Raw genomic sequence first — 25,073 nt, forward strand, 5'->3', positions numbered from 1 at the left:
TTTTTTTTGGTGTTTTTTGTTTCTTTTTTTTGTTGGTTTTTTTTGTTTGTTTGTTTGTTTTTTTCTAAAAGTGCCCAGGTGGGCTTAAGGCTGCCAGACTGCACACACGTCTACAGCAACAAGGGCTTCTCCTATTCCATCTACAACTTGTATCGGGGGTGGGGGGTGGGGGGTGGGGGTGGGGGGATGGGGAAAGAAGAGAAGAGAAAAATATACGCCCACCACCACCAAAAAGAAAAAGAAAGAAAGTCCCACAACAGGGAGACCTATGTGCCAAGCATAATGGAAAAGTGTGCTCCCCAAACAGATGGTTCTGCACAGGGTAATGTTCTGCTGGTTTTCCTTAGAGACCTAGTTTGAAAAGTTAAAAAAGACAGGGGATTTTGATATAATTCAATTCTGACAGAAATTCAAACTCCAACAATTAGGAGCAAACTCATCCTTCACTGAATTAATCCCTTTTTTCTTTCTCTTTTTCTTTTCTTAAACATTTTATTCATGTTCTAGAGGGGTTTCTTTTTTGCTTTTTTCCAATCATTAGGAGAGTGGTTGAGGAGTACTGAATCCATCGCTACTTTGGTGACACAGTTAAGATTCCAGATTCACATTTCCAGGTACCAAGAGTTCCCTCTAAATGCACAATCAAGTCAGCCTTCGTTTACACTTCTTTCTACTGAACACAGCAGTGCCCATTGGTGTCTCTGACACGCAATCGCATCTTAGGTCGGTATTTCTCCAGGTAAAGCAGCTGTTTGGAATTGAATGCTCCCCTTCTTTTTCTGAAAATACAAGAATGACAAACTTTATCATGGAAAAAAGCTATCTGATTCACTGAAATGCATTATTTATGGCCTAAGGCTTTTCTAACTTCACGCTGTGAAAACCAGCATATTCCTTGTACAGTATCACTTCTTAAGAGAAGGGGCTGATGAATGACCAAGTATTAAATGAAGCAGCAGGCACAGATGGCATTCCTTGAAATATGCCACCTTCCTAGAGCTGCTACCATACATTTCATGACCTCTTGTCACAGTCTTTTCTTTTCTTTTTTTTTTTTTTTAAAGAAAAGGCTGAAAGGGAAAGGACAAGGTATTAACTGCCAAAGAATTCTGGACAACAAAACAACATGGCCCATTATTCCAGATTGATGCCAAGATTCTGTCTGGGCACTACCATCCCGATTTTGTGCCTGAACAGGTCACTTAAGATTCTTAAGTGATTAACTGCTCCTCTATAGATTCTTCCTTGCCTCTTGGTCATAGTTGCACTTGAAAGGTGTTTTGGACATCCACTAAAAGAGTCACTCGATCTCTGAGACTCTACTACCTATTCATTTTAAAGATTCCTAGATATTCAAGCCATATTGGGCAAATTCTTTAGCGTCCAAATTTGCCACTTAACTTAAAAAATCTTTAAATCTGGGAGCCAACAGTACTGTTACAAGTTTAGCACTTTTGATTTCTTTGATCAAACAATATTTTAAACCAACAAGTTACTCCATACTACAAAAGGGTACTTTCCGTAATTCCTTCTTCTTGTATGGTCTTGCTTTATGTGTTTCTGAACATAAAACTTCCTACTCACTGTCTTATAAACTGAACTGCATCTTCATACTTCATTCCACATTCAATCAAAGCAAGTGCAACCAGCACGGGTGCCCTATAGAGAGAAACGCATCTGTAAATATCCACAAGTCTTTGGAATTAAAGGATTTTTTTTTTAACCCAGGATTACATATTACCAAAACAACACGAAGTTTGAGCTTCCCTTTTTTTCCGTGTACTAAAATAGCTGCTATTCTCCTTATACAAATGTCTGTATCATGATAGGGTCTATGGTGTTACCCACTTTTAGTAAAGCACTAAATTCTACACCTCGTTAAGAGATCTTTATTTAAAGCACCGTCACATTAGATCTCAAATTTTCACATTATATGTCATCAAAAATTCTTCATTGGCCTTTAACCAGTACTGTAGCAAAATAAGTGAACAAGTATGTCATCCATACTAAGCATCTCAGAATTTTCATTACAAATCCATTTTAATATCATTTCCTCAACAAATACTAAAAACGTGCTACATTTCTTCAACAAAATCCTTTCTGTGAGCTACGAGAGTGTCAGAAAATTGGTATTTACAAACAGTTTTCTATATAAGTATCTTTTTTTTTTTTTTTAAACATCTAACAAGGGACGTTGAGGCCTGAGCAGGTCCCAACCTGTCCTTGGTTTGGAGATGCTATCTGCCTCATAAAGCAAAGGAGAGGGTTTGTCTTCTGGGAAGACAAAGTTGTCTCCTCTGAAAAAGCCTCCTACATAGTTGGATTTGGCATCTTCCAGGAATGGGAAGGCAGGGATTGGGGCCTAGGGAGTCTGTGTTTTCAGCTGAGGGAGAGACAGAAGACTGGATCCTGATCAGAGAGTCCAGAGTGAGATATAGTTACCTCCAGGACTCGTTACTGTGAACCCAGCTTGGGCTTCATGACAGTCACAGAAGCAGACTCCTTAACAATAAAATAATACACAGAAAAAAAAAAATCTAACAAGGGAAATGATGTTTGAAAATGTCTACTACCTGGGACCGCAAGCTGGTACAGCCACTCGGGAAAACAGCATGGAGGTTCCTCAAAAAACTAAAAAATAGAACTACCCTACAACCCAGCAATTGCACTACTAGGCATTTATCCACGGGATACAAGCGTGCTGTTTCGAAGGGACACATGCACCCCCTATGTTTATAGGCGCACTATCGACAATAGCCAAAGTATGGAAAGAGCCCAAATGTCCATTGATGGATGAATGGAGAAAGAAGATGTGGTATATATAGACAATGGAGTATTACTCAGCAATCAAAAATAATGAAATCTTGCCATTTGCAACTACGTGGATGGAACTGGAGGATATTATGCTAAGTGAAATTAGTCAAGGAAAGACAAATACCATATGACTCCACTCATGAAGACTTTAAGAGACAAAAGAGATGAACATAAGGGAAGGGAAACAAAAATAATATAAAAACAGGGAGGGGGACAAAACAGAAGAGACTCATAAATATGGAGAACAAACAAAGGGTTACTGGAGGGGGTGTGGGGGGGGGAGGGGCTAAATGGGTAAGGGGCACTAAGGAAACCTACTCCTGAAATCACTGTTGCACTATATGCTAACTAATGTGGATGTAAATTTGAAAAAATAAAATTAAAAAAAAATTAAAAACTATATATATATACAAAATTGCAACAAGAAAAAAAAAATCTACTACCTGGCACCAACTTTGGACTACCTGCTACAATAGGTACTAGTTACAAAACTGCCAAGTCCAGTTAGAACACTACCTTCACCCTCAGAATAAAGACTGAAGCTTCTGACCCTGAAGAAGAAACTGTAAGACACTGATATGGAAAAAAAGGAAAACAGCAAACAAAAGGGCTAAGCAGAGGTAACAGCCTGAGTCACCACCACCTTGAGGCAAGAGCAGCCTGCACTAATGTTCTGAGTCAAAGTGCACGTCATAAACTGGCATTTAATCTGCTGCCGATGAGAGTGTTGCGGCACCATTCCACACAGCGCTCCAGGAAAAAGGCTTTGAAATCAACATCATTTTTCATTCTCTCTACATCTCCTTTCAGGAGTTTGAAGCTCAGCCATCTTCTCTCCACCTATTAACTTCCCATTCATCTCAATCCAAAATTAACCCCATATAGATTCTTCAAAATCTAAAATTATTTTCATTTTGTTGCCTATTTCAAAGACCTAAGCCTTTGAATATGTGAAATAAGGGGGCGCCTGGGTGGCTCAGTCAGTTAGGCGTCCGACTTCAGCTCAGGTCATCATCTCACGGTCCGTGAGTTCGAGCCCAGCATCAGGCTCTGTGCTGGCAGCTCATGGAGCCTGCTTCAGTTCTGTGTCTCCCTCTCTCTCTGCTACTCACCACTCACACTCTCTCAAAAACGAATATTTTTTTTAAAAATTGAATATGTGAAATAAAGAGAAGGAAAAAAAATACTGAATTAAGACCATATTTTTTTTAACTCAAGATAATTACAGGGGCGCCTGGGTGGCGCAGTCGGTTAAGCGTCCGACTTCAGCCAGGTCACGATCTCGCGGTCCGTGAGTTTGAGCCCCGCGTCGGGCTCTGGGCTGATGGCCCAGAGCCTGGAGCCTGTTTCCGATTCTGTGTCTCCCTCTCTCTGCCCCTCCCCCGTTCATGCTCTGTCTCTCTCTGTCCCAAAAATAAATAAAAAACGTTGAAAAAAAATTAAAAAATAAATAAATAAATAAAATAAGATAATTACATTGAATCAGTTTCAAAACAATTTCTGAGTGATCATCTACTAAACCTATTATGGCATTAGAATCAGACAACCAATGAAACACAAAAAGCTGTCTCAAGAAATCTACACCAGTTTTTGCTCTCATTTCCTTTTCTTTCAGGCAAATTAATATTTAGTGTCATAAATACAAATTTCTACCAAAGTGAAGTTTTTGATAATGAATTCACAGACAAAAAAGAAAGAGCTTACCTTCCCAATCCTGCAACACAATGCACTGCAACACAGCAACCTGGCTCTTCACGAAATTTGGTTTTTAACAGGTTCAGCCAATCGTCTACTATCTGATTAGGGGGTGGTGCTCCATCATCAAATGGCCAATCCTGGAAAGGAAAGATCTTTTACATTAAATTGTTATTTTCTCCAGGATAATATCTAATGCAGAATAGCTGCACAGTACACAGCGGGGATTTAAGGGAACTAACTGTACTTTATATACCTATTCTTAATACTGCAATTCTGATCACTATTGAAAAATGATCCAAGACCAAAATTCCTTCTCAAATACATGTAGTCAGCACTGTAAACATCTAGTTTTATCTGATGGAGATCTTTTATCAGAGTGATGAGAAACCAGCGTTCCTCAAATATTTTATCTGAATAAAGCAGTAATTAGACATAATAGAGAAAACTATAAAGCCGAGACAAAGAGAGGATAAACACCTGTCAGTATGATGTAAATGTCCACTCTGGCAAAGAATACCATCTGACCTGTACAAATATTTTGAGGATTATCCCCTCAAATAGCTCTAAGTTATGATGTCTTTCCTTTAGAGGAAGACTCTCAAGAAATCACCAGTAGTTGGCATATCGTAACAGAAATATACTACCATCTTTGTGCTTATATATTAAAAAAAAAAAAAAAAAGCCAAGTAGCAAATATTTTTAAAAGTTCTGCCTAAAGTATACATATCCCATTTAACAAGCACAGACCAGACGATAGGGTCCTGAGCAAATGGAGAACTTTTTCTTAAGTATCCCTTTCTCTTTATATTCACCAATTTGTGCATGTTTGGTTTTTTGTTTTTTAAGTAATCTCTACACCCAAAGTGAGCTGAAACTCACAATCTCAAGATCAAGAATTGCATGCTCTATTGACTGAGGCAGCCAGGTGCCCCTTAGGTTGCTTTTTAATTAAGACCAACCCCATGTGCATTTATCATATAGGCAGAGGTTTATCTTCCTTTCTACCTAGCAAAAGACCTAAGAAACCAACATAAATCAGCTTTAAAGAAAGAGGGGAGGGGCGCCAGGGTGGTTCAGCTGGTTAAGTGTCCAACTCTTGATTTCGGCTCAAGTCGTGATCTCGAGGTACATGAGACCGAGCCCAGCAATGGGCTCTGCTTGGACAGCGAGGAGCCTGCTTGGAATTCTCTCTCTCTCCCTCTCTCTCTCTGCCTCTGTCCAGTTCACGTGCAAGGTGCACACTCTCTCTCTGAAAATAAATAAACTTTATTAAAAAAGAAAAAAAAGGGGAAGGGAATTCACATTTTGCAGTCTCTCTCTTCCATCTAGCTTCAAGGACAGAAATGCAAAAACACTGGGAATTTTTTTTAAACATAAGATTATCCTAATGAGATTGGATAAGGACACTTTAAGACACTAGAGAAAGAAAAAGAAAAGTGACAGAACACTAAATTGATTCTACACTCATGGGCACCACTAGAACATTTCATGTAGCCCATTAGCAATGACAACACATTATGTTTGATTTGTCAACTACACCCCATTATTAAATGGCTGTCAGTGTTACCATTAAAAATGTCACCATAGAGTTTAACTGTAAATAGCAGTAAAACAAGTTAGTGCCTTAGTTGAGAGCTTATTTCCTCTAATACTTCCTAAAATGTACCTAGTTAAGTAACAGTAATATGAAATATGCTTCACTTATATAAGCAGTCTCTACCAAAAAAATCATTAAAATAATTTAGAATGGTCTGAACTTCAAACTGATGGACATAAATGAAACTACCATTATTAGTCTTCCAATATGCCTCTGATTTGTAAGAACATTAGTCAAAGGATTTGAAAAGTCTTATTTTGGGGATATGCCCTTATAAAGTGTTCCAAACCCTCCTCACCTACCAAAAGTAGATTAACGATCCACTTAAAATCTCTGTCTGGGAAAAGGAAAGAAATTCCAAGCTTAATTCTAAATGTTCTGGTTTTTTATAAGCTTAAATTAGACCTTTAATTTTATCTGATCACAGCTATTTGAAACAAAAACAAAACAATAGCCTAGATTTAAGGGCCTAACATAAATCCCAGCCCTACCATTATCTTCTACAAACTAGTTCAAGTTCTTTAGTTCATTTCTCTTTCATAAAGGTGTTTACCAACATTACTGATTCAAACAGACTATGGTCAACCCACAGTTCATTTTCTGACCCATGCCATCTGTCAAAAACGGATTTCTCATCTGGCCACTGGAGATCATACTCACAACATAGGAAAAAGAACTTGTATTTAGCCTAGTTTCAGAAAAAAAAACATTTTTTTTTTTAACACAGGGCTACATTTTATACAAGTTTCTACTTATTCCCCAGTGATTTACAGCCAGAGGACCTTAAAATCATTTAGAAATGGGAATGCAAGCAAATTATTACCATGCCATACTATTAAAATACATTTTTTTTTTTTACAACATAATGCTTGGGGGCACCTGGGTGGCTCAGTTGGTTAAGCGCCTGAATTTTGATTTCAGCTCAGGTCTTGATCTCATGGTTCATGGGACTGAGCCTCAGGTGGAGCTCTGTGCTCGCAGTGCGGAGCCTGCATGGGATATATTCTCTCTCTCTCTCTCTCTCTCTCTCTCTCTCTCTCTCTCTCTCTCTCTCTGCCCCTCCCCAGCTTGTGCGCAAGTGCACATATACTTCTCCCTCTCTCTCAAAATAAATAAATAAGCATTAAAAAAACAGGGCGCCTGCATGGCTCAGTTGGTTAAGCGTCCAACCTTGGCTCAGGTCATGATCTCACAGTTCAGGAGTTCGAGCCCCACGCTGGGCTCTGTGCTGACAGCTCAGAGCCTGAAGCCTGCTTCAGATTCTGTCTCCCTCTCTGTCTGCCCCTCCTCCACTTGCACTCTTTCTCTCAAAAATAAATAAACATTAAAAAAAAATTTATAAACAGAATAAAAAATAAATAAATGTTTAAAAAAAAAAAAAACCTAATGCTTGGTTGTTTTGTTTTTATGTTTTCACCAAAATGAAGGCGAGGAAACTTTACAGATCAGATATGAGACAGCTGCCTTACCAAGAAGGCATTTATTTCCTTTGCAACTGACTTTCCAACCACGGATGACCAATGCATTAAGACTACAAAAGTACCTCTCAATAAATAACCTTGTACCAATATCTTCTTTATTACTTTTTTCCTAAACAACTACTTACAACACCACAGTGTCTTCCCACAATCAAATCAAATAGCTCTAAGACACCTAAGACTACAAGGTCATTTCATTACATGCTCTTGCAATTTAGACAATTATTTAGGGAAAAATAGCCTAATGCTCCTGTTTCTGATACATGAAATAGTGTATTTAGGGGCTAAGGAGGAATTTAAAATAATTCCAAGCACTTTATGCTCAAACTGAGCATAAATAAATCTAATCACACATGAGCTTGTTAGAAGCCCACCAAAACGTGTCAGAACCTATGCTGATTACTCTAGAGCAAGATGCCTTCTCCCTCTCCCTTCTTAACCTCTTCTCCAACCTTTTTGTCCCCTATAAGTTATCCACAAAACATTAAATAACAAATAGCATTTGCAAAGTGAGACAGAATACAGCTGACCCTCACACAACATGCATTTGAACTGTACAGATCCACTTACATGCAGATTTGTTTTCAATAAACAGAGTACGGTACTTTAACGTATTTTCTCTTATTTTTTCTTAATGAAATTTTCTTTTCTCTAGCTAACTTTATTGTAAGAATATAGTACATAATACCTATAACATACAAAATACGTGTTAATGGACTGTTGATGTTATTAGTAAGGCTTCTGGTCAACAGTAGGCTTATTAGTAAAGTTTTGGGGAAGTCAAAAGTCATATGTGGATTGGTGTCTCTAACCCTGCATTCAAAGGTCAACTGTATTTCCACGTGACTTAATTCCTGATGGAAATTACTTTCAGCTAGATTCAAAACAGTAGCCTAGAAACAAAAACTAAATATTGCAATAATTTCCTAGAGAAAACAAAATCAAATTTCCATTTTCTTGAAATAAGTGTACATTAAATTTTGCTTTTCATTTGTTGAAAATACTTTGCATATATAGACTTTAAGGGCACAAATGAACAAAACTGCCAATATAAAAAGTTTAAAAGACTGCTATCAACGTTGTACCTCCTAGAAGCTTAAAAAGCATACTGAATGTCCAGTTTTCAAAACAGCTATGTTTAAAAGGTACTACTAGTAGTTCGTAATGAAAAATGAAAACACTACACACTCACTAGAACGTGGATTCCTTCTTTTTCAACTGGAGCTTTATCATATGTAGCATCACAAACTCGAACCAAAGTTGTCACTCCATACTTCTTAAGTTCCTTTGAAGAAAAACAAATACAAGGGAACTTACTTTTAGAATCTGCAACCAAAACTTTAAAAGCATACAATTACGAATTGAAGCAATGAGACATCACTCTCAAAAGATCAAAATCATTCTCATTGTGGCAACATATAGAATGGACACTCAAGTTCTTAATGGAAGCATCATTATGATTCACCTTTATAAAGGGCAGTTTGGTAACCTGTCACAAAACCTTTGAAAGCACACACACACTATGACCTAGAAATCCTACCTCTGAGAATTTATAGTAACAAAGTAATTAAATATACACCCAAAGACTTAGGTACCAACATGTGCAGCATGGGCTGTTTGGAATGGTAAAAAGGTAGAAACATTAATGGTCCAAAAACAGGGGAACAGTTAAAGAAAGTATGGCATGGGGCACCTGCGTGGCTCAATCGGTTGGTTAAGCGTCCGACTTTGGCTCAGGTCATGATCTCGCGGTCCATGAGTTCGAGCCCCGCGTCAGGCTCTGTGCTGACAGCTCAGAGCCCGGAGCCTGCTTCGGATTCTGTGCCTCCCTCTCTCTCTGACCCTCCCCTGTTCATGCTCTGTCTCCCTCTGTCTCAAAAATAAATAATAAAACATTAAAAAAAAAAAAATTACAAAAAAAAGAAAGTATGGTACATCCATACAGAATACTGTGACAGCTATAAAAATAATACTAAGAAGGTTGGGGGGATGATAAAATATAATGTGATCCTATGTATATGAACGTAAGCGAATATATACATATATGTGGAGAAAACCATCCAGAAGACAGGTATTAAGAAGAGTTAAGTATTTTTAAACTGTCTTTTTAAAAATTTTTTAATGTTGATTTTTGAGAGAGAGAGAGAAAGAACCTGAGCAAGGGAGGGGCAGAGAGAGGGGAGACAGAGGATCCGAAGCGGGGCTCCGTGCCAACAGCAGACAGCCCAATGTGGGGCTCAAACTCATGAACTAAGAGATCATGGCCTGAGCCAAAGCCAAAGGCTTAACCAATGGAGCCACCCGGGCAACCCTAAACTGTCTTTTGCTTATATGTATCTTCTGATTTTTACATACTAAGTACCACTGCTTTTTTAATTTAAAGAAACAAAAAGTGGGATGCCTGGCTGGCTCAGCTGGCAGAGCATACAACTCCATCTTGGGGCTGTACATTCAAGCACCATGTTGGGTACAGAAATTACTTAAAAATAAAATCTTTAAAGGGGCTTCTGGGTGGCTCAGTCAGTTGAGTATCCAACTCTTGGTTTCGGCTCAGGTCATGACCTCACAGTTTCAGGGTTCGAGCCCCACGTCTGGCTCTGCGCTGGCAGCACAGAGCCTGTTTGGGATTCTCTCTCTTCTTCTACCCCTCCCTTGCTTGCACTTTCTCTTTCGCTCAAAATAAATAAACCTAAAAACATTTTTTTTTATTTAAAAAAATTTTTTTTTTTTTTTTTTTTTTTACATTTATTCATTTTTGAGAGACAGAGAGAAACAGAGCACAAGCGGGGGAGGTGCAGAGAGAGAGAGAGGAAGACACAGAATCCAAAGCAGGCTCCAGGCCCCGAGCTGTCAGCACAGAGCCCGATGCGGGGCTTGAACTCACAAACTGCGAGACCAAGACCTGAGCCAACATCAGATGCTTAACCGACTGAGCCACCCAGCGCCCCAAAAACATTTTTTTAATGAATAATAAATAATAAAATATTTTAAAAAATAAAAGGAAACAAAAGTAATTTTGAAATTAAGATTAAAAAGCGGTATCATGTTATAAAGCCAACAAACATATAATTACAGCCAGAAGCCTTGCTCCTTTAAAAATTTTCCTCCAGGGCGCCTGGGTGGCTCAGGCAGTTGAGTGTCTGACTTCAGCTCAGGTCATGATCTCACAGCTCATGAGTTCGAGCTCCACGTCAGGCTTTGCCCTGATAGCGTGGAGCCTGCTTCAATCCTGTGTCTCCCTCTCTCCACCCCTCCCCTGCTCTCTCTCCCTCTCAAAAATAAATAAACATTTTAAAAAAATTTTTTAACAAAAAATGAAAATTTTCTCCAGTAATGCCTAATCCAGTGACTACCTATCTTCAATGGGTCACCAACATCTTTTTATAGTTGCAGGACAGTGGCTTCTGCCACTCTCGGAGTCTATGGCCAAGGAATCCACAGGCTGAAAATAGTATCACATAATTCAACCAGGCTTAAAGGTGACTGAACAAGCTAAGGGCACACAGGCCTGGAATCAACTTACACACTGTGTACACACAGTTAAGAAGCTCAGGGAATTATAAATATAAATAAGCAGGAACAGTGATATCCTACAAGTGTCCATCATTTGGTTAACTAAAGGGTAAAAGTTATTCTAATTGCTAAAGGACTTTATTTTTCAGAGAATGGCCTTCTTCTAAAACAGACTCAGAAAAGTTGTTGCTATTACATGGAGTCAGTAATTTTAAAACACTTCAAAATACAAATAAAATCCTATTAAAATGAACTCCATAGTAGCCATTCACTGAAAGGTTATGGTACAGTTTTTTATAGTAAATATTTGTGTCCTTATGAAAGTCAAAACCTCTTCTGAACTCCATTTTGCTATCTGTAAAATGAGAGGGGTAGATTTAGAATCCCTAGGAGTTCATCCAGCTAAGTTTACTCTATAAATATAGCAGAGAAAATGAAAGATCTGACATAAAAATGTTACCTATAATACCTTTCCTCCCCATAAGGTTTTGATCCTTGTAGATGATAGTTACGACTGGTAAGTAGTTCTGGAGTAGCTTTTTATCAAAAGTGGCTAGAATATTTGAGGCAGACCTGGGTTTCAGGGTCAGAGACAGTTCTACTATATGTTGTGTACCTATAGCCAAATTACTAAATTACCAAATTGCCTTGAACCTCAATTTCCTCATCTGTAAGAGGAAGAAAATAACAGTACCTATACCTCATAGGGCTATTCTGAGTAGTAAATAATATAACGCCTAAAACTGCGCTTTTTTTTTTTATAAGACTGATTATAACGTTGGGTACATACTAAGTATTCAATAAACATTATTTTTATTATTAAAAATCTGACAAAAGAACTGCTAATTACGTAAAAAGGATATTAAAAAAACCAGCACTAGACAATCTCCCCAAATTCTAGAAGTGTTCTTTTAAAAACTGTTGTAGGGGCACCTGGGTGATTCAGCTGGTTAAGTGCCCAACTCTGGATTTCGGCTCAGACCATGTTCTCATGGTTCGTGAGATCGAGCCCTGCCCTGGGCTCTGCGCTGACAGCACAGAGCCTGCTTGAGATATTCACACACTTTCTCTCTCTCTCTCTCTCTCTCTCTCTCTCTGTCAGCCCTTCCCCTGCTCACTCTCTCTCTAAATAAATAAACTCTAAAAAAAAAATTGTTATAATTAACTCAACCCAATTTAAACAGAGACTGGGAAGGATGACCACCCATATTCCAATCACAGAAATAAATGGCTTTGTGGTAAGAGATTTCTTTACTAATGGTGTTCACTTATAATGAAACTTTACCTATAAATCGACCGAAAAAGTAGACCATACTACAATCTTACCTCTGTGAACTTGTTGAGGGTAGCATTGGTAGGGTTGTGAGTTATCAGAAAACGCATGTTCTCATAGGAGATCTCCACAGGGGCTGGACGGTTCATTATGGCAAATAAAAAGTGTGAGCGTGCGTGTGTAGGTGTGATGGGGAAAATGAAAAAAAAAAAATCAATAAATCTTGAAATGTTTCACAGCAGAAAACATTAAAAAGACCACTAAAATGCCTAGTATCAATCAGTGTTTTCTCTATTCAACTTGTTTATTCTTTAAGAAGCTTCTCTCTTCAAGGTAAGCAGAAGTATTTAGAATCCACTTGAATCCAAATTCAACTTGGGCCTCAATGTCTGCAGATGGATACCTTCGGACTCCAAAAATTCCAACTACATACAAAACTGAAGTAGCCTTTACTACATTTAGGCACTAGTGAGACAAGTTAAAAGTGTAGGTTGCTTTCCACTTTTGTTTACTTGATGCTTAATTTTACTGGAGTCATTAAAAGAAATATGCTTGCAATAAAAAAAAAAAAAAAAAAAAAAAAAGCCAACTGTTTCTGAGGCCAGTCTCGGTGTCCAGAGTCTTCAAGGCAATGTTAATTATGGCACATAGAAGCCCCAAGCTCACTTGTCAGCGAAAACGCTGTGCTGAGCCTGGCAGAAGTCTGCCCTCACGCTCAGAATCGCCATAAATGTGCAACGTATATTCCAACGAAAAACCTAGAGGAGAAAAGCAGAAATAAAATGAAGTGGAGGTTGACAGCATAGTAAACATGATGCTCAAAGTCATGAATACATTCTCTGTGAGCCCAAAGAGCTCTGAAATGCTGAAATGCCACCAAGTTTTAATTACTGTCATCTATGAAGACTAGGATAAAAATGTATACCAAGAGTTTTAAAAGTCCAAAATTCAAAAGTGTGTTTTTTCTTTTCTAAAACGGGATTCAGCAAAATTTCTGTGTCAATAAGATTATTTGTAACTCAAGTCATTTTTTAAATGACTGAATTTTTAAATTCACTTAAAATAATTACTAAAAGATCCTTAAAGAACCTTCCATCCATAGGCTCTTCGTAAAGTTCACAGCAATCTTATTCTTCTGCTTTGATGGTTAAGTCTTTCATAGACACACTTTGCTTAAAATAAGATACATCTGTAAATGGATGAAGGATGTTTACCAAAATTCCACTCTGAGGACTGAATTCTTTCTATCCAAAGGATATGCAATGGCCCCCAATTATAACACTAGTCCATAAAGTACTTTTTGAAAAATTAGCTTATTTTCCTCACAACTGAGTACTTATTGCTACCTAGAAGGAATGAGGAAAGAGCATCAGAAAAGTGAAATGACTTGTCTAGGTAAATGTCTTCTGTTAATCCAATGTTTTTCCAATGTACCACACATAATGCCTGCTACCTCAACTAATGCATGAATCCCATCATCTCATTTCTAGCCCAGTTTACTTCTTTACTATTTCTCACATCACATCTCTTATCTCCAGAGTACAAAGCATCTAAAGGTCATTGATTCACACAGCATTCTTCTGCCCAAATATTAATCCATCCCCAAAACAAGGCAAAAAAGTGGCAGAATTTTTTAATATTATTTTGGGCCTGCTGCTTTGAAACACAGTAACCTTTATAGTTAGCTCAGTCAGAGTATCAAGATAATCATAAATTGCTCTGGGGATGCCTGGTTGGCACAGTCCGTAAGGGTTTGGAAGTGAGGATTTGGGAGTTGGAGCCCCACCTTGGGGGTAGAGATTACTCAAATAAATAAATCTAAATAAATGCATAGCTCTGGAAATAGGGACAGGGTCTAAGTTCTTTCACTTGCCTCTTCTCAGCCACCAGTAAACGCTTATTTAGTAGTCTCTGAAAAGATGATTTGACCAGATAGAAAAAGACATGGAAGATAATGGCTACAGAACCATTTTCAGGAAGAAACTAAAATACATCTAAGAAAGAACCTAAGCTTACAAACTTTCAACCTATTCTATTTACAAGTCATCTTTTTATGATATTCTTATGGCACTGTATTTTGTTGTCAGTGACATACTTGTGACTATGTTAACCATGGACACAAGCACAAAACACATAAGAAATCCAAAATGGCATTCTAAGAACTTCAATACCTCAGCAGAAGTTATACACTACAGTAAAAACATGAAACTTCTATACTCAAACTAAGAAAAACAAGAATATACACCACCACTTTCCCAACTCCTAATTCTAACTCTAACCACAAAACACAGCCACCTTAGATTACACATTTCATAGAGTACTACTCCCTGTGCAGTCAAGGAATTTTAAAGCTACAAGAAACTTAGCAACTACTCTGACCTTTGGTTGGGGGGGCGGGGAGGGGGATGATGTTTGGGAGGCAGATTAAAATGACTTAACTAAGACCACATCCCTAATAAGTAGCAGATCAAGGACAAGAACCCAGATCTCCTAACTCCACTCATGTTTCCAATTTTGACTAGGAGGAACCCACATATTTTTCAAGTCATAATTTTTTTTCATGCAACTGTAACTTTTCTTCAAATATTTGCTTGGATGTTGATCTGCAACTCTGTGACCTTAAATAAGGGGAGAAAAGATTATTAAAGTAACCACTCAACAATGGTTTGCATGCAGTGAAAAGCAAAACACAAGGAAATTCTAACCTGTTTGAATCCCTTTGGTTTAACGATGTTATCACAGCTAATATGTGTGTCAGCTGAGGAAAAGCACTGAAAGACCTGCTTTGTAGGGATGGCCAGGCTTAAAAGGTTACAGCTCTAGCATTAAGTTTTCTACCTAGTCTCCAGTGTTTGTCTGCTCAGCAAACAAAACAAATGTTATCCCATCTTACTCCTCCAACTTCATTTTAGAAGGACCACTTCCAAGGATAAGGATAATTCGTTATTAGATTTTCAATTCTTAACACCATACTGAGATCCCCAGCAAAGGAATTTCTGCCAAATGAAACAGTATGTTCTATCAATGTTAACAGATACATGATAAAAACAAGCTTCTGCTCCTTCTCCAGCCCCCCTCCCCAGTTCAACTACACATCAACAGTTAAATGCTCTTGCACCTGTCAATTCAGATAAACTAATGTTAATTCCTGTAACAGACATAAGAACACAAAACAAGCAGTCTGTAAAAAAATCATAAACAACTCACCACAGCTGGAAAATACTCAAAAGTTACAAAGGCCTGTTATTTCAGCATAAACTTAGCACCTGCACATCTTACAGGAAAACTTTCTTCTAAAACTGTCTCACTGGCATTAATTAAGTAATGTTATCTTTTAGAGAACTTAACTTTTAAAATGTTGAATTTGGGACATTTCCTATACAACATTTCCATTTTTAACAAAAGATGGTAACTTCACTGCAGGATTAGAAGGAATGGTCTGTGACAGAAAAATCCATTTGATTTTTTTTTTTTTTTTTTTAAGAGACAGAGACAGAGCAGGAGCAGGGCAGGGTCAGAGAGAGAAGGAGACACAGAATCCGAAGCAAGCTCCAGGCTCTGAGCTGTCAGCACAGAGCCTGACCAAGGGCTCAAACTCACGAACTGTGAGATCATGACCTGAGCTGAAGTTAGAAGTTTAACTGAGCCACCCAGGCGCCCTGCAACCGTTTTAATTTTTTTTTTTTTAATGTTTATTTATTTTTGAGACAGAGAGAGACACAGCATGAGCAGGGAAGGGGCAGAGAGAGAGGGAGACACAGAATGTGAAGCAGGCTCCAGGCTCTGAGCGGTCAGCACAGAGCCCGACGCGGGGCTCGAACTCACGAACTGTGAGATCATGACCTGAGCCGAAGTCGGACGCTTAACCGACTGAGCCACCCAGGTGCCCCCCTGCAACCGTTTTAAATTAAGGAGACGAAGAGAGGAAAGAGGGAAAGAGAAAACAGAATAAAGAGGAGACTGGAAACAAGCAAGCAGAGGCCTACCAAGCTAAGATAGTGTACTGCCAGAAAGACTAAGTCAGTAACACAACAGAGACTACTTAAAGCTTTGAAAAGCAGTGTATTAGAGTTTAAATGTCCTGTGTCAAGTCTAGTCCTAACATCTACTTAGATGAGAATCAAAAACCAAAATACATGAAATTATACAATAACCATCAGTTAATCATGGTATATTCTTAAAAAGGAAAACTATGCCGAGGTTAAAAAGAATAAAACACATCTATGTGAAATATGGAAAGATGGCTAAGAGACTAATAAGTGAAAAGAGCACATGATAGTATGAACAATATATACAGAAATATCTGTGAGTGCTGTACAGCTTTCATACCCATCAATTATCTGGAGAGTTACAAAGAAGTAACAGTGGTTGTCTAGGGGGTGGAAGGGACTGGAGCTGGAGGCCAGAACTCTGAATTACTCTACCATAATACATACCTTTTGAAATGTTTTGTTTTTCATATATATATATATATATATATATATATATATTACTTTTATAAAATTCTAGGGTATGGGATGCCTGGGTAGCTCAGTCGGTTAAGCATCCGACTTTGGCTTAGGCCATGATCTCTCCATTCATGAGTTCGAGCCCCATGTCAGGTTCTCTGCTGTCAGCACAGAGTCCACTTCAGATCCTCTGTCCCCTTCTCTCTGCCCCTCCCTTGCTTGTGCATACACGAGTCACTCTCTCTCTCTCAAAAATAAATAAATATACTTTTTAATTAAAATGTAATTCTAGGGCGATAAAGAACCCTACAATGATTTACAATTTACGTTCTCAGGGCACCTGGGTAGCTCAGCCCATTAAGCGACTGACTTGATTTCAGCTCAGATCATGATCTCACAGTCGTGAAATGGAGCCCCACATCAGGCTCCACGCTGGGCTGTGAAGCCTGTTTAAGATTCTCTCTCTCCCTCTCTCTCTCTCTCTCTCTCTCTCTCCCCCTGCCCCTCCCACACATGCATACTCTCTCTTCCCTCCAGCCCCCCAAAAACTAAAAACTACAATTTACATTCTCAACAGTGCTATAACCATAGGATTACAAAGAGCCTTAAGAGAGAGCTAGTCACTCTGTCCCAGGCAGGGACACTCTGTCCCAGGCAGGCCTGTACCTACACAATTCCAGACAGTTTTCTTCTTTGTTAAAGATATTAAATTATTGGGGCACCTGGGTGGCTCAGTTGGTTAGGTATCTGACTCCTGATTTCAGCTCAGGTCATGATCTTAGTGTTTGTGAGATTGAGCCCCAAGATGGACCCACACTAACAGCCTGCTTGGGATTCTCTTTCTCCCTCTGCCGCTTCTCCCACTCACACATGCATGTGCACTCTCTCTCAAAATAAACAAACTTTAAAAAAAAGTATTAAATTATTGAGTAACATTCAGGTTCCTCTTTCGCAACTGTAATTCTAAGTTCAAACATCAATGAACAGAATTTGAGGGCAACCCAAACCTACTAGGCATCCTTTTAAAAATCCTGTCAATCCACTCACATCAAGTTTTCCACTGAGAAATTACCCCTATTTCCAAATTAAATAATACAATAAACCCTCTAATTTGATGGGTCACACCAGTATTCACCAAATTAAAACAGTAAATTATAACATAAATGCACAATAAAGAATTCTAGACCTAAGAAAAAATCTAAGAGCAAAGGTCTAGAAAAACAAGTAAGCATACGTTTACTGTTGCTTTTCTTACCAGAAATTCTACAGGAAGTCATGCAAATTTGAGTCAGCTTGGTTTGTACAAACAGGCAACATGAAAGCATTATACTGCATATAAGGCTAAAACCTTGCAACAATCTCTTCCTAAAACAAATTCATCTCACTTCAACAAAGACACCAGCACTTCTCTTAAACTAGAAATGAATAATCTGTCAACGGTAAAGAATTCATTCTTCTGAAGAGTTAAGACATCCTCCTTGCAATTTGGCTAATTAACAATTTATTAATAATTCAAGTATATATTAGACATTTCCTATGCATCATATACTTTTATAGATGCAGCAAGAGCAGTAAACAAAAATTCCTGTCAGGGTGGACCTTATATTTTAGTAGGCAGAAAAAGACAAACTATGCCACTGTTACAGAGGAAAATGCAAAGTAGGGGAATCTACAGTGCCAGAAAAGAGAGGGATTCCAATTTTAAATAAGGCTATCAGAAAAGGCCTCACTGAAAAAAGTGACATTTTATCCAAGACCTGGGGGTGTGAGCCAAATAGATATTTGAGGGAGCATTCTAGGCAAAAGGGATTAGCTGTTGCAAAGGTTATGAGGTGGGGCCATGCTTGGAGTGTTCTAGGAACAGCAAGGGGGCTAGTGCTACCAGAGCAGAGAAGGCAGTGGAATGAATAGGGTCAGAGAAATAAGAGAGCCTTAAAGGTCAATGTAAGTATTTCGGTCTTGTTCCAAGAAAAATGATAAGGTTTCAAGGAAGATTGACAACTTATGTTTAAAAAGACCACTCTAGCTGCTATGTGGAGACAGATAATACGAGTAGTGAGGGCAGAAACAGGGAGATCTGGTAGGAACCACTGCTAGCCGTATCAGGAGAGAAATAGCTTGGACCATGGTAATAACAGTAGAGGATAAGGAGGGATCAGTTTCAAGATATACTTTGAGGTAGATCTGTCCAGACTGGATGTGGGGTCTGTGAAAAAAGAAGGCCCTTAGTAACTCCAAGAACTCAGAGAAGCCTAACTTAATATTCTGAGTCTATTCAAACAATGGACCATAAAATCACCACAACACCACGCAAGAAGAGTAGGGAAACTTCTGTATCTACTGCATCCTGACCATTTGTGGGAAAATGTATCTTAAAGACTTGTTAATTAAGGAGAACTCAACTTCGCTAATGAATCTTCTAGTTACCTGGTCTCAAACTGAAATCGTACTCTTCTTTCATACCCTACCAACTCATCAGAGCCTTGTAGAGACAACAGTTCTACTCTCTGGGCTACTTTGTTCATCCCTCGATGGTTGCCATTTATCAAGCTAAAATTGATTTATCAAGCTAAAATTGTATACATCTGGATCCGTGAACTTAGACAATTCAAATTAATGTTAGTTCCCCTCCCCTCCCCTACTACAGTGGCAGGGAGTTGATAAGGAAAGAGGTATCATTAAATTCTACACAAATTAGGATCCAAAATATCTGTAAACAAGCTAAAAATACCAAGATGCTTCTTTACTGCTAAAAAAAAAAAAAAAAGTTTCATAGTTACTGTCTTGGTTATTCCCACTTTTCCACTTCCTCATTTAAGGAGGGAACTTGAGAATCAAGTTCCAGTACAGAAATCAATAATCACTTATATAAAAAGAAATCATGACCTTGATGGTGGGAAAGTATCTTAACATTTCAGAACCAGCCTGAGATACATGGCCTGCCACTCAGAAAGGAAAGTCATTAACCAACAATCGCACCTGCTTCTGAGAACAGTGACCGTTATTTACTGAAGTCCTGTGGGCTCTGTTCCCACTCAAATGAAAAGGGAGTGGTTTTCAAATTTGTATGTGCCCTAGTGATTAGAAGTACTTGTCATTTTCTAGTAATTCTTACCTCTACAAATAACTATAAGATGAAAACTGCATTAAATATTTTCAATACCACACTTGAAAATACTTACTTTTCAATTTTGTACTTTACTGTTTCTCTAAAAATTAGCAATTCTCCAGCTGAATTTGTCCCAAAAATGTTATTTTTCCTTTAAATTTAAATAAAATGTAAACGGTGGTAACAGGACTATGGCCAGTTTTCAGTTTTTCCAAAATAGTCATTTGAGGGGCGTCTGGGTGGCTCAGTCGGTTAAGCGACAGACTTCAGCTCAGATCATGATCTCACAGTTCGTGGGTTCAAGCCCCAGACTGAGCTCTGCGCTGACAGCTCAGAGCTTGGAGCCTGCTTCAGGTTCTATGTCTCCCTCTCTCTGTGCCTCTCCCACTCATCTGTCTCTCTCTCTCTCTCTCAAAAATAAATAAACATTAAAAAAATTTTTTTAGGGGCGCTTAGGTGGCTCAGTAGGTTAAGGGTCCGACTTCGGCTCAGGTCATGATCTCACAGTTCGTGAGTTCGAGCCCCACATGGGGTGAGCTCAAGCCCTACTGTGGCCTCCGCACTCCACACTGTCTCTCTCCCTCTGCTCCTTGCTCACTCACGCTCTCTCTCTCTCAAAAAAATTTTTTTTTAATTTTAATAGTTATTTGAATACTGGTAATAACATTAAAAATCCTAACAGCACAATTCTAATATTGGGCTTAATCTTACTGATTTCAGTAAATCTTTTGTTATTTTTTATTATTATTTTAGAGAGAGTGTATGAGCAGGGGAGAGGGAGAGAGAGAAAATCCCAAGCAGGCTCCACACTCAGCTGAGAGCCCAACGCAGGGCTTGATCTCACAACCCTGGGATCACGACCTGAGCCGAAATCAAGAGTTGGGACGCTTAACCAACTGAGCCATCCAGGCAACCTTTAAAATCTTTTAAAAGTTAAGTTAAATAGCTCTATTAAATTGATTCTATTTATTCACACTTTTCCTTTCTAGGCAAAGATATTACGGCTATCGTCTTCACGGGCTTTGCATTTGAAGACTTTAGTTTACGTGCACTTTAAGACTCCCAATGTTATCAAGTTTAAGTTCACTGTTTTCCTAAATAACTGGTAACCTCCTTTATATAATAATAACTATCTCAAATTCAGCAGCACTCCCGTATAATTAAATTCTAATATTTGTTTTTTTCCTTTCTTACCTCCTTTAACCTCAAAAGGCTAAGTAATTTTCCTGGAAAACAATTTAAGTTTTAATCATTTTAATTTAGTTTCCAACATCACTACATGTACATTAACCCAGAATCACTGAATTGATTATTTCATTAATAAAGAAATACATTTGAGGTTCTGAACTTCAACTGTAATAATGCAAATTCAGTAGTGAAAATCCAGAAAAAAAGAAAAAGAAAGAAAGAAAATCCACAAGGACACCTGGATTCATCCTGTCAACACCACTTTGAAATATTTTCTGAGCTATATCAGGACAGTTAGAATGACTGTAACAGCTGTGAGTTCCCTGAGGTTGCAAAATAGATACTTGGGAAAAGGTTATTTGAATCACCTTTCAAAATAACCTACAGCACAGGAGCAGCATGCAAAGTAAGAACTTCCAGGCTATTGTTAGCATTATTTAAAATATATGTTTCAGAGCTGAGCAGTTTATGGGTCAGCTTAACTCTTTCATTTCCCCATTTTGTCAAATATATTGAACATTATTTAAAGGTCCTGTTTAAATATCCACCACTGACAGGGAGGGAAGGAAGCTATGCACAGGATACAGAATAAAAAACATTCCAAATTACATCTTGTCAGCATAAATTCTTTTGTTTGAGCCCCAGAAATTTTTCTGCTGTTAGGGCATTTTGGTCCAAGTTTCCCCTAAAACCGGTTAAGTTACACTTCACTTCCTCTCCTAAACTTGCTTTTTATAAATTACATTGTACTTCACGGCCATCTCTCTCTGTGTACTCACTGTAATACAAGATAGACAAGAACCCAAATCATTCTATTTGGAGCTGCCAGTGGCCTTTTAAAATATACTGTCTACCCACTAATTGTCCATGAATGGCTTGATGTTTATTTTCATAAAACACAACATTCACAATCTTTAAAAACCATACAGTGAAAGCAGTTGTTTCACATTAAAACACGAGAGTGAAGTAAAAATGGTGAAATACCTCTATAACACCATGTCAAGGGATTATTATTCTTTGCTCACCAGTTTAGGTCAACATGGATTCACCTTCCTTCTCTTCCAACTTAAAGAATGCAAAAGGTACTCTTTCTCGTCCTCTTCCTCCAAATGCTTACTGAGATGGGGGACAGTATGCCACCTCTGAACGATACTAAAGTGCAGCATATCCAATAGAACAACAAGCCTTTGTGGAGCTCTTTGTGCACACCATACAAACACTATCCAGGATCAAGAGCCTAAAAGAATCCACGTGGGTGAAAATATTTGATGAAGGACATTAAAATTTCATACTAATGCCACATACTTTGAAGACACAAAGTAAGTATGAGCAGAATGGAGGAGGATTACGACTTCTGAGGAAAGGTAAAACTTTTCTGACAAGACTGTAGAAACAGTGAAGGGCCATGGTAGCATGCCTTGAGAAAGGAAAGGAGTCTTTGGTTAAATAACTCTAGGAGGCCTTGACCATGCTGAGAATTTCAAACCAATTTGAATGCAATAAAAGCTTTTAAGAATTTAAAAGTAGGAGTAGCAGTCAGGGAGTGACTCTTTACTCAATGACAGAAAACAAATACGTCACATTGGTGGACATCTTCTGATCTACGAGCACGTCCATAGTTACAAGCTTCACAAAAACAGACTCTCAACTTACTAACTCCTACCTCATAGGTGAATTATTTTTCCTAGTAAACAGAGAGAGGAGTTTAACTAAATTCTACTTGTTGACGACCTCCAAATGAAGATCTCATTTCACCAGAAAAACAATTCAGGGCATAGTCTATGACTTAAATTTGGACTGCTTCTCATCTTGGAAGATCTAAATTATTTGAGTAACTTAAACCAATCACCAAAGGAAACTTGTTTGCATCCACACGTGTGGTATGAAGAATAATGTCACTAGAATCTATTGTTTCTCCATCATATCCTTCTCAATTTGCTGACAAACCCTGCCGATGACTCATATCCTTCTGCACTAACCAGTCATTCTGCTCCCTCATGAGAGGCTTTTCATAAATAATGGAAAGTAAAAAACACATCAATTTGTTTTGCTACTAAAAACAGTAAATATCAGCATATGTCTATAAATCCAATTTACGGATACCGTGGTGATACAACCTAGTGAACGTCTCCTATAAGACTGCTCAAATCTCAACTAAAACTAAAAGAGGACTACAAGAAAGCAGACTGAATTTGAATTCTTGTCAAAGGATACATTAGTTAAGAGCCAACATTTTTGACCACTGCAGAAATAAAAACACAAAGTAATTTATCTGATCTGCTAAAGCAAATATATCATGTGTGCATTTTATAGCCAAAAGAATTAACATTTTCTGAGAAGAATGAAATTTCAACCCAAAAATACTATGAAAGGAATTAAATATCTCTAAAGGTAAAGACCATTCTAATGGTCAAAATATTTTTTCAAAACAGGCTCAACTAGAAAAGAGTCACAGAAAAGCTTAAAATCCTCTATCGTTTAAAAAGGCAATGTTGTGCAATGTAAATTTATATTCAAATGATGAAATTTAGTTTCTAGGCCCCTTAAAATGAAGTAGATGCTGTATTACAGAATGTATGGGTAAGAAATCCGTGCAGGCAAACAAAAAACATTTGTATTCAAGTAACAAAAAACTGTTGGTATAATCTGTCAACTCCTCACAGTCATTTTGTCAGGAAAGATTTTGTGCCCTGTCAATCTATGCTGATTGAACAGATAGTTCAGGGAAAACCACCGTAAGACGTGCAGAAGGGTCATTTTCTGACCCAGGTCCTGTTAACTCCACAGGGTAACTGTGGAAAGTGGACAGAGCCCACAGTGCTGTGCAGCTTCTTTCTTAGAGGTGCTAGACTAGTGACAATTTCTGTTCAGCCCAGATAGATCTCCACTACTCCAAGGAGAGAAAACATACATACAATACCTACTTGGGCTCTACATCAAGCAGTCCTATAGGGCTCCAAGTCCCAAGACAGTGGCCAGAAGTCAAAGGAGCTAGAGAATGTGGTTCAGTCAGTAAAACAAAGGGTAACTAGAGAAAGCGACCAGACACCTCTATACGTATGCACTAGCCCTAAGGATGAAAATGGATAAAAGGCTCTTCTAACATTCCAGATTAACAGACTCAAATCACCATTTCCCCCAAAATTTGTAATTGGTGGTATCCATTGTTCATTAACAAACCCAAGGTACAAAATTATGTGAACTGTAACATCACAGACTCTTGCTTTATTTTAGAAAATAATCAGGGGCGCCTGGGTGGCTCGGTCGGTTAAGTGTCCGACTTCAGCTCAGGTCATGATCTCACGGTCCGGGAGTTCGAGCCCCGCGTCAGGCTCTGTGCTGACAGCTCAGAGCCTGGAGCCTGTTTCAGATTCTGTGTCTCCCTCTCTCTCTGCCCCTCCCCTGTTCATGCTCTGTCTCTCTCTGTCTCAAAAATAAATAAGCGTTAAAAAAAAAAAAAAAAGAAAAGAAAATAATCATCAGTCTCTATATAACCCAACTAGTGTCTGAAGAAAACTCTCAAAGCAACAATATCACCAAAAGAGCAAACAAAAAATACGCAGGTAACTGAAGTATCCTTTAAAAAAAAAAAAAAAGAAAAAAAACCCTAAAAACTACATTTCAAACAAAAGACCAACTTCTTTAAGTTCATCTGCTTATGTATTTATTTATTTATTTAAGTAATCTCTCTCTACCCAATGTGGGGCTCAAACTCATGACCTTGAGATCAAGAATCACATGCTTCTCCGACTGATCCAGCCAGGTGCCCCAAGGCCAACTTCTTTAACATCTACTTAACTCCTATATACCTCCCTATAAAATGACCAGAGTTAACTCAAAAATCAAGTTTAGCCAGAGATTTAAGTACCTTAAGCCTCAAGGGGAATTTTTTTTTTTATCCACTGCCATCTATTTACCGATACTCTTTAACTTGGATTCCAAAACCTGGGATTCA

At 38.2% G+C, this 25,073-nt stretch overlaps 1 protein-coding gene across 1 annotated transcript in view; it reads right to left on the bottom strand.

Moving 5' to 3' along the window:
* Positions 1 to 342: 342 nt before the first annotated feature.
* The window catches only part of PTP4A2 (protein tyrosine phosphatase 4A2), a 28,775-nt gene continuing 4,044 nt past the window's right edge, over positions 343 to 25,073 (bottom strand). The window contains exons 2-6 of the mRNA XM_042950308.1: positions 12,427 to 13,131; positions 8,780 to 8,872; positions 4,519 to 4,649; positions 1,585 to 1,659; positions 343 to 779 (exon numbers count right to left, since the gene is read on the bottom strand). Of these exons, the coding sequence (XP_042806242.1) occupies positions 671 to 779; positions 1,585 to 1,659; positions 4,519 to 4,649; positions 8,780 to 8,872; positions 12,427 to 12,522 (504 nt within the window). The 5' untranslated portion in view covers positions 12,523 to 13,131 and the 3' untranslated portion in view covers positions 343 to 670. The remainder of the gene's footprint in view (positions 780 to 1,584; positions 1,660 to 4,518; positions 4,650 to 8,779; positions 8,873 to 12,426; positions 13,132 to 25,073) is intronic.

This window comes from Panthera leo, chromosome C1, assembly GCF_018350215.1.
Source record: "Panthera leo isolate Ple1 chromosome C1, P.leo_Ple1_pat1.1, whole genome shotgun sequence".
Lineage (NCBI taxonomy): Eukaryota > Metazoa > Chordata > Mammalia > Carnivora > Felidae > Panthera > Panthera leo.